A 10,737-nucleotide genomic window follows, 5' to 3' on the forward strand; every position below is an offset into this window, starting at 1 on the left:
CTTCTCAAAATAAGCTGATTTTTGCAACTTGGCCAAACAGGCTATAAGTAGACATTAGGCAGGTGAACTAACACTCCAGAGGGGCAAACAGCTACATTGCTAATCAACTGAAGGACATGGTGCTGTGACCTGCTCAGGGAAGAGAGCTAGAGAAAAATATTGATAAGCTAAAAAAATTCAAATATTTAAATCACTTAAAAACAAAAAGTGGGTTATGCATCTATCTTACAAGCATTGCCAGTTTGCGACAAACAAAAGCAGTCAGTGGCAATATGTACATTGCATTAACCACACACTGAAGCAAATATCATATACACACTAAATCCTGACTGTGGATTGTACTTAATTTTGCAGGAAAGGACGAAGTTTATAACCAATTTGAGAATGTTGTAGCTGAACCAAGCCAACGTAGCTCAACCCTATGCAGCATCAACAACAAGGCTGACGTGATTGTGCAAATTATGTCTAGCACTGTCACTACAAAATCCTCTTTTGTATACCAAATGCACACAATATAATTATATTTCAACTCAAAAAGCGGATCCACTTGACAAAATCTAAATATTACAAACTTATCCCTAAAAAATCCAACAACCGAAAACTGCACTTGCTTTTCAAAACCAAAAGAAGCCATATAGAAGCACTCCTTTCTAATATGACTTCTAACTCATCGCATCTGTTCCTACTTCCAGAAAAAGAAAAAGGGTAATCCTTACAGGGGTGTAGCACATTCAATGTACAAATCCTAATGAATTGACAATACAATGAAATAGATATCAAAAAGAAAGGGAAAAAAAGGGTCAGTGCACACTAATGTCACTTATACTTTCTCCTCCTAGTTGAATATTCTTCGGCAGATAGATTTGCTGACTCTCGTAGACAATATCAACCATGGAATAATCCCCACCTGCAATTGCAATAAACAAACAGTTCAAAATGTCATTCAGCCAAAACACAAGCAGCTTTGGGTTTTTCTTTTTTTTTTTGGTGATATGTTACAAGTGCTGCCTTTTATGCACATTAGACTTGGACCAATATAAAGAACCAAAGGTACAATAAGCTCCAACAAGGTAATTCTCTTCAAAACTCAGGATAAAGTAGGAAAAGAAAAGGACTGTAGATCCTATTAATCATATGTTGTTTTTTATTTTTTTTGATAAGGTAAATTGTATTAATCAAAAGGGAGAAAACTCCCGTATACAAGATTGGACACTATACGATCACAACAAGATACTTGAAGAATGTTGATAAATGTTAGCTTTTCGTGGGAAGTGAGGAATGACGAATACTGCAGAGAAATAGTTTCCTAAATTCTTAGGTGCTTCTCTGAAAGCCCCAGGAAAATATAACGATACCTAGTGAGTAAATCTTTTAAACCCTTCTCTTTTACTCTTTTTTCTATTAGAACAACATCAACAACAACATACCCAGTATTTACTCTTTTTTCTATTAAGTTTGTTAGTTTGATAGTTAAATAGTAGTAAATAATCCTAATCCCATATGTATTAGGAGTAGAGCATGTATTATATATATATATAGGGCTCATTGTATCATTGTCAATATTAATCAATAATATTTTCTCCCATGCATTCTCACATGGTGAAATGCCATAAATCCCCGCTATGCAGTTACCAGCGAGTCCGGAACAGTCACCGTGCCTTTTTTCCGGTGACTTTCGGGCTCTTTTTTTGCGAAATCCCTTCTCTGGTGGGTTTTTTATGAAAAATAACACCACCACCAGGTGAGGGTTTCTCAGGCGACCAAACCCCAGAAAACCACACCGGCAGAACACGTCCATGCGCTCTCACGCACCTCCAGATGTTCTGACACCGGCAGCGCGTCAGACCCACGCGCCGGCGCGTGAATAGTGTTCCGGTCATCTTTTTGGAAAATTTCTTCAGGACAGTCCTATTTTTTAGTAATTCCGACCAGGCCCATATTGTTTTCTTTATATTCCGAGCACTTTGAGATTTTTCCGGCGTGAACAGTAAGTTTTCTGGCGAGAACAGTAATTCCTTGAAAAATTCTGCTTTTTTCCGGCACAATATTATAATGGCATTCGTATTAGAAGCCTTTAACATTGAATCCAATCCAGATGGTTTCTTTATCGGATTATATTGAATTCCTTCAGTACAAAGCACGTAAACAGACATCTTCAGGATTAGCCTCCGTTGTTCCAACAAATAGTAGCATAACTTGTGTCTCCCAATCTTCAACTTCTGAGTCTTGGGTCATTGATTCAGGTGCATCTGATCATATTTCTGGTAACAAATCTCTTTTTACTAGTATTTCATATTCTCAATCTCTTCCAACATTCACAATGGCCAATGGATATCAAGCCATGGCAACTGCAATAGGTCAAGCGAGTCCACTTCCTTTCTTACCTTTAGACTCAGTTCTTTATGTTCCTGGTAGTCCTTTTAATCTCATAGCCGTTAGTCGCTTAGCCAAATCACTTAAATCTGCTGTTTTATTTCTTGATGACCTTGTTTTTATACAGGAACTCAATACGGGGCGGATCATTGGTACCGGACGTTAATCAGATGGACTTTATTACCTTATCCTTACAAAATCACATGGACTCGCATCTTGTCTTCCTCCACTAACTTGTCACATTACTGATTCACCCGATTTATTACTCAAATGGTTAGGACATCCCAATTTGTCAAACTTCAGAAAATGGTACCTAGCTTATCTCACTTGTCCACTCTAAAGTATGAGTCATGTCAGCTCGTAAGCATACCCGCTCCCATTTCCCGCGGCGTCTTGATAATCGAGCAGAATCACCTTTTACTTTAGTCCATTCCGATGTTTGGGGTCCTAGTCGGGTCAGTTCTACCTTGGGATTCCGCTATTTTGTCAGTTTCATTGATGATTATTCCAGGTGCACTTGGATATTTTTGATGAAAAATCGATCTGAGTTGTTTTCTATTTTCCTGACCTTCTACGCTGAAATTCAAAATCAATTTGGGGTTTCTATCCGCACATTTCGTAGTGATAATGCCCTAGAGTATTTGTCTTCCCCATTTTAGTAGTTTATGAACTCCAATGGGATTATTCATCAAACATCTTGTCCGTACACATCCCAACAAAATGGGGAAGCTGAAAGAAAGAATAGACATCTTATTGAAACTACTCGTACCCTACTCATACAATCTCATGTTCCGCTGCGTTTTGGGGGCTGCAGTTCTTACATCTTGTTATCTTATTAATCGTATGCCATCTTCAGCTATCCAAAATCAAGTTCCATTCTCTGTCTTGTTTCCCCACTTACCTTTGTTCTCTTTTCCACCCCGTGTCTTTGGGAGTACGTGCTTTGTTCATGACCTTACTCCAGGAAAAGATAAGTTAGCTCCTCGTGCTCTTAAGTGCATATTTCTGGGTTACTCGAGAACGCAAAAGGGATATCGATGATATTCTCCTGGCCTAGCAATTTCTTATGTCTGCTGATGTTACCTTCTTTGAAACCCAATCATACTTTGCATGTCCAGTTAATCACTTGGATATTTCTGAAGTGCTACCAGTTCCTTCTTTTGGAAATTCAGTCTCTATCTCTCATTCATCTTCCTCCATAGCTACACCACCTACAGTTCCAGTTGCAGCTCCACCACCTACAGTTCCAGTTGCAGCTCCACCACTTATAGCTCCAGTGCCACCACCTAGTCCAGTTCCACCAACTATAGCTCTAGTGCCACCACCTAGTCCAGTTCACTATAGCTCTAGTGCCAGTACCTAGTCCAGTTCAACCTTATACAGCTCCACCACTCCTGACTTATCATCGCCATCCGCGCCCAGCATCAGGCCCAGCTAATTCACGTCCTGCACCTGACCCTGCTAATACTGCGGACTTATCTCCTCTTAATCAACCGATTGCACTACGAAAAGGTATACGGTCCACACTTAATCCTAATTCTCATTATGTCGGTTTAAGTTACCATCGTCTGTCATCATCCCATTGTGCATTTGTGTCATCTTTGTCCTCTGTTTCCATCCCTAAGTCTACAGGTGAAGCACTGTCTCATCCTGGATGGCGACAGGCTATGATTGACGAGATGTCTGCTTTACATACGAGTGGCCTTGGGAGCTTGTTCCTCTTCCTTCGGGTAAATCGACTGTTGGTATTCGTTGGGTGTATGCAGTCAAAGTTGGTCCAAATGGCCAAGTTGATCGACTTAAGGCTCGTCTTGTTGCCAAAGGGTATACTCAGATATTTGGACTCGATTACAGTGATACTTTCTCTCCCGTGGCTAAAATTGCATCAGTCCGCCTTTTTCTATCCATGGCTGTTGTTCGCCATTGGCCTCTCTATCAGTTGGACATTAAGAATGTTTTTCTTCACGGTGACCTTGAGGATGAGGTTTATATGGAGCAACCACCTGATTTTGTTGCTCAGGGGGAGTCTAGTGGCCTTGTATGTCGGTTGCGCCGATCCCTCTATGGTCTAAAGCAATCTCCTCAAGCCTGGTTTGGTAAGTTCAGCACAGTTATTCAGAAGTTTGGCATGACTCGTAGTGAAGCTGATCACTCTGTGTTTTATCGACATTCTGCTTCAAATCTCTGTATTTATCTGGTTGTTTATGTTGACGATATTGTTATTACCGACAATGATCAGGATGGTATTAGTAAGTTGAAGCAACATCTCTTTCAGCACTTTCAGACTAAGGATCTGGGCAGATTAAAGTATTTTCTGGGTATTGAGGTCGCTCAGTCTAGCTCAGGTATTGTGATCTCACAACGGAAGTATGCCTTAGATATTCTTGAGGAGACATGAATAACGGGTTGTAGACCTGTTGACACTCCGATGGATCCGAATTCTAAACTTCTGCCAGGACAGGGGGAGCCTCTTAGAGATCCTGCAAGATATAGGCGGTTGGTTGGTAAATTAAATTACCTCACAGTGACTAGACCTGACATTTCCTTTCTTGTGACTGTTGTGAGTAAGTTTATGGATTCTCCCTGTGATAGTCATTGGAATGCAATTATCCGCATTTTTCGGTATATAAAATCAGCTCCAGGCAAAGGCTTATTGTTTGAGAATCGAGGCCATGAGCAGATCGTTGGACACTCAGATGCTGATTGGGTAGGATCACCTTTTGATAGACGTTCTACGTCTGGATATTATGTCTTAGTAGGAGGAAATTTGGAATCTTTGAAGAGCAAGAAACAGAATGTGGTTGCTTGGTCTAGTGCAGAAGCAGAATATCGAGCAATAGCTATGGCCACATGTGACTGTGAGCTAATTTGGATCAAACAGTTGCTCAAGGAGTTGAAATTTGGTGAGATTAGTTAGATGGGACTTGTGTATGATAATTAAGTTGCTCTTCATATTGCGTCAGATCCAGTGTTCCATGAGAGAACTAAACACATCGAGATTGACTGTCACTTTGTTAGAGAAAAGATACTCTCGGGAGATATTGCTACAAAATTTGTAAAGTCGAATGATCAGCTTGCTGATATTTTCACCAAGTCCCTCACTGGTCGTATTAGTTATATATGTAACAAGCTCGGTACATATGATTTATATGCACCAGCTTGAGGGGAGTGTTAGTTTGATAGTTAAATAGTAGTAAATAACCCTAATCTCATATGTATTAGGAGTATGGACATGTATTATATATATATAGGGCTCATTGTATCATTGTCAATATTAATCAATAATATTTTCTCCCGTGCATTCTCACAAAGTTAATAAATAGGTAGTAGTGAGGTTCAAGCAGAGGCTCTAACCGTAAGACCTACTCTCACAGGTCTGCTTCATTCCGTCATTATTTCCCCAAAAAGAAACAAATCAACATTAAAGAAATATTCGCGACTAATCATTACCATAACATTTTCATTGGTAGGACCTCCAGCTCGCCAAGACAACATCTTACCTGCAAAAGTGGAAGAACAGCAGATCAGTATGTCACTGGTAGATTGCTCGATTGAAATATAAACAAGGATATCCTAAAAGCTGGCGAAAGCAATCAAATGTACATTAGTCCATAAACCGCAATGAAAGACACAGCAAAGCAAATTGGAAAATGTGTACATTATAAGCATACATCACATTCACGAAATGTCATGCAGATATGACTACAGCTCAAAAATCTAGGAATTAACATCATTACCAAAAGGCTGTACGAGCTGCTTAGATATAGAAGCCACAGGAATACGCCAAAACCAGATAACCAGCAACAAGTACGTCAAGACCTGTGTGATTAGCAGGTGAATAAGCATATTACAACTTAAATGAAGCTTGTAAACCACTTAACTAACCCATGCATACCTGCAAAATAGTTAGGCCTTTTGTGTATGTATCATATGACAATTTCGTCTCTTTGCTGCGAATTGCTTGATCTGCATCAGAAATGTCTAAATTATTGATAAATTTCATGTTGAGCTGAAAGAGTTAGTATGCTGCACCTTGTTCCTCTACATTTGAAACGCTCTTGCATTCAACTCAATCTAGCCTTTTCACTATTCAAATTGGCTAAAAAACATATGCAGCCCCCTAAACTTGTCCATATTTTTCATTTAGACACTTAAACTAAGCCTATGACCTATTGAACACCTAACCTATCCTCAAAGTGTGTCTATTAAACACAAATTTAGCAACTCCAAAGTAGTTTCTGAGCGTGACTATCACTTGCTATTGACATGGCAAACAAACCAATCAAAAAAGAACACACCAGTAAAGAAAAAGTCAAGATATGAAAGGAAAAATAAGATAAAGAGAGAATAGGAGTTGACCGGAAAGAAGATTCCAGCAAAATACCAAATTCCCACAACAATTCTTTTTCTCGGAGATGGTGTTGGAGCTTGAATTTGAAGAAGAAGAATTCTAGAGAGAGAGAGATCAGAAGGGTCCTTCGAAAAGTTTTCGGCGATCTCCATTTTCTCCGATGATGTAGTTTATTCCTGCCCTTCGGACTAGAACTTTAGTACACGCTGATAGATCTTTCCACTTCATCATCAACGCCTCGCTTTGTTGTGAATTTCACAAATCTTATCTCCAAAGTGAGGTCGTGGACTTGATTCTCGATGATAGAAGGAGGCTGTAGTTTCTTCTCCATACATGAATATATAGTAATTTATCTTTCAATCTGCTATAACTATGTTTTTCCTTTCATAATTTCGAAAAGTTGATGTTCTTCAACATCATAATGATGATGATGATATAGTATATTAGTACATATGTAAGCTAATTGTATTCTAATGAACACTGCTATAGATTCAGCATAGTGAACAATCTATTTACCATCATTGGCTACGCATGCGCTATGAGGGAAAAATTTGGGTTGGAGTCATCATCCTAAAAATCAGAAGAATAAGCAACTAGGTCTGAATCTCTATAGGAAAAATGACTCTGGAAAAAATTCATTTTTCCAGCGAAATGTTACATTTTCCGTCAAAATCATTCTTCTAGCTTAATGTAGAGCCATTGGACACGCTCAAATTAGAGTGGAAAGCACGTCACATGCCAGGTCAGCATCTTGTGTTTAATAGACACACTTTAACCAGAAGTTAGGTGTTCAATAGGTCACATGCTTAGATGAAAAATATGGACAAGTTTAGGGGGTTGCATATGTATCTGGCCATTCAAATTACTATAGAAAAATTGAAAAGATTAGCTATTTCCAAGTATTCTTTTATCTCATGGTTTCATAGCCATGGTAGGCTGAGTACAATGGACATGATTTACATTCATTTGGACCTCATTGCAGAATGCTCGTTCTTTGCTTTGCAATGCTATTGATAATGAGGATCATCAATTCTTTTAAAGTAATCTTTCCCATCACAAATGTAATTTGGTGGGATATGATGACTGTTCTTTTGTCTACAAGAGGCAGCATAAATCTGGGCACAATCTGCTAAATTTAGGCATAAAATTCATGGAAGATGAATCACTTCATTAAGTGGGTGAAGAAATTTGTCCCTGGCAGTAACCAGTAAGTTCTATCAGCAATGTTCTATTCCCTATAGCAAGAAAACAGCTGAACATATCATATCAGAATATACAGAAGTCCAATATTCCTTCTAAAAGCTACTATATCAAGCCAGGGCAGCACAGCCATGTAGTGTTTGTCATTCTAGGTATGGATTACTAGTAAAGTACTAGTTTTTATTCTAAAGAAGACAGATGTAAGCCATACTTTTGGCAAGTTCCTTCTCCTTGGCTGTAGCTAACCTCCTCAGTTTTGCAGCTTGTGCAAATGTTGACGGCCTGAAATATATCCGAAGGCACTAATCAATTTTCAATACCATAGAACCTCCCTAATGACATGATCAGTTTTATTTACCATATGAAAAGAAAAAACTATCACGTGTCCTCTGGAAACTCCACTTTCTAGTTTCAGTATATATTATTGACTATCAACCCACTTATCAATCAAGTATAACTATAGTAACTCAACATAAAAGAAAATCTGTGAAAATTCACAGCAAAGAAGAATCAAAATGAAATCTTGCTTAGGATAAGCTTTGATGTACAAAGCAAAAGATACTAGTAATTTAAGTGACTAAAACTACATGTGCACCAAAGGTGTAGCCCCCCGGTGAGTGACGTTGGATTCGACCATGGAGATCATGGTTCAAATTCTAGCAATACCAGCAAAGATAAAAAATCTCTAGGTGATTTATTCTCATTTGTCGAAGCCTTGAATTAGGTACCTGTGCTGTGCTGGTGGGAGTAGCAGGTACCCGGTGGATTAGTAGGTATGCCATGCGCCCAAGCTGGACGGGCACTTTTGTTATTAAAAAGAAAAAACAAAGACTAGATGTGAAGTCTGATTACTAAACAAGACATCACTTACTGTGACAAGGCACTTGCCTCCTTTAGCAGCTGCTTAATTTCTGCTCGCAACTGTATATCCTCGGAACTTGTGGAACCTTTCTGAAAAAAGTTTAACAGTTCATATCACAGAATAACATCAATTGCAAAACAAGCAATTATTTCCCAAATATTAAGATATCCATGATAGTTATAGAACAACAAACCGAATTGACTCAAACCTCCCCACTGAACAAATCAATCATTAACATATCGACAGATGTTTAATATCTATCAAAAGCAAAAACTTAAAAGCTACTATTTCACCAAATCAAAATTAAGATTAAAAAAAATGATATTCATTATCGAGTCATTGTGAAATTAACTTAAACCGAAAATTGTTTAATAGAAAACTTAAAAGGAAAATTGTGATATAAAGAACATGAAAAATGAAGAGAAGAATAACCTTTTTATTGATTTCGAAATATCGGGAAAGGAATTGCAAAGCTACGACAATAAGGAATATCATCGGCGCGGCTATTGATCTCTCTACTTTAGCCGTTGATTCTTCCATTTTCGTCGCTGCTGTTTTTATGGTTCGAATTGCACTTTTTTGCTTTGCCTATTTTGGATTTCTCGATCCGTGTCCTCGTCGCCTTTGTAACCAATATGAGCTTGGATTTTCCAGCTTTTTAATCTTTCTTTTTTCGCATTGGGGCTTCATGCCTTTATAATAATATAAAAAAATTAAACAATTCTAAACTCCTTTCCTACTCGAATAATATTATTTTCTTCATCAAGTTTTTGTGAAATATTTAAAAACTACATTCAATAAATGATTATGTACTTTATATCAATGACTATACAATTTTAAGAATAACACAAATTTTGTTAAACTATATAATTGAGTTATAAAATAAATTTTAACAATCACAAATTCTTGAAAATAACTAATATATTAATAATATATGACCAACTTAATAAAGAAAAAATTACGTACGTCACATAAAATTATTCTAATGTCTTATCGTGATTTTGGTATAGAAATTGTGCATTTGCTTTAGTTCCTCGACATGATAGAATAATATGCTAACTTCTACTTAAATATATCTTGTAACAATATTATATTCTTCATGGCTTTAAAAAATAACTTTTATTTTCCCAAGTACATAATATGAATTTCATCTTATTCCTTACTGGAAATCAAACTGAAAAATACAAAACAAAAAAAAAAGACTCCATATTATTAGGTTTAACTGACATACGAACATTGTGATGTCACCTGTTTTTAATTGCATTTTGTACTTTCGAGATTTTGAAAACCTCATTTAGAGTTGCCCCGATTTGCGTGCGCAGTCCGGACGCGTAGCCGAAAAGCTTAAATATGAAATTCTGTGAAAAATGATGAAATTTGAGTTTAAAATGAATAAATTTGACTTCGGTCAATATTTTGGGTAAACGGACCCGAACCCGTGATTTGACGGTCCCGGAGGGTCCGTAGGAAAATATGGGACTTGGGCCTATGCCCGGAATCGAATTCTGAGGTCTCATGCCCGAGATATGAATTTTTAAGTAAAATTATTTTCTAAAAATGTTTAAGGAATTTTGAACTGAAATCTGATTAGAAAGCGATGGTATCGGGCCCGTATTTTGGTTCTGGCGCCCGGTATAGGTCTTATATATAGTTTAAGTCATTTTTGTAAAATTTGGTTGAAAACAGAGTCCGTTTGACATGATTCTGACCTAAATTGCTAAAGTCGATGTTTTATGAAGTTTGAGAAAAATCCTTTGATTTTGAGGTTGATTCATTGTTTTAAGGTTATTTTGGCGATTTGATCGCACGGATAAGTTCGTATGATGTTGTTGAGTTAGTACGTGTGCTTGGTTAGGAGCCCCGAAGGCTCGGGTGTGTTTCGGGAAGTTTTGAGTTTAAGAGAAGTTGCAGATTTTCTGCAGTTAGTGCCCAGGGATTTTACCCTTCGCGA

General features: G+C 37.7%; 1 protein-coding gene across 1 annotated transcript; it reads right to left on the bottom strand.

Moving 5' to 3' along the window:
* Positions 1–523: 523 nt before the first annotated feature.
* LOC107782033 (protein GET1-like) lies at positions 524–9,463 on the bottom strand. Its single transcript, XM_016602867.2, has 7 exons — positions 9,219–9,463; positions 8,796–8,875; positions 8,136–8,206; positions 6,269–6,339; positions 6,111–6,192; positions 5,824–5,873; positions 524–907 (listed from the first exon to the last, which is right to left on the bottom strand). The coding sequence occupies exons 1-7, from the start codon at positions 9,324–9,326 to the stop codon at positions 836–838; spliced, it is 534 nt and encodes a 177-aa protein (XP_016458353.1). The 5' UTR covers positions 9,327–9,463; the 3' UTR covers positions 524–835.
* Positions 9,464–10,737: the final 1,274 nt, after the last annotated feature.

This window comes from Nicotiana tabacum, chromosome 3 (assembly GCF_000715075.1).
Source record: "Nicotiana tabacum cultivar K326 chromosome 3, ASM71507v2, whole genome shotgun sequence".
NCBI lineage: Eukaryota > Viridiplantae > Streptophyta > Magnoliopsida > Solanales > Solanaceae > Nicotiana > Nicotiana tabacum.

Bases quoted from the DNA above. Each gene is read 5' to 3' on its own strand.
- LOC107782033 (XM_016602867.2), bottom strand. From the start codon at position 9,326: ATGGAAGAATCAACGGCTAAAGTAGAGAGATCAATAGCCGCGCCGATG. The intron at 8,207-8,795 runs GTAAGTGATGTC...GATATATTTCAG, and splicing joins GAGGCAAGTGCCTTGTCACA to GCCGTCAACATTTGCACAAG. The intron at 5,874-6,110 runs GTAATGATGTTA...CCACTTTTGCAG, and splicing joins GCAGCTCGTACAGCCTTTTG to GTAAGATGTTGTCTTGGCGA.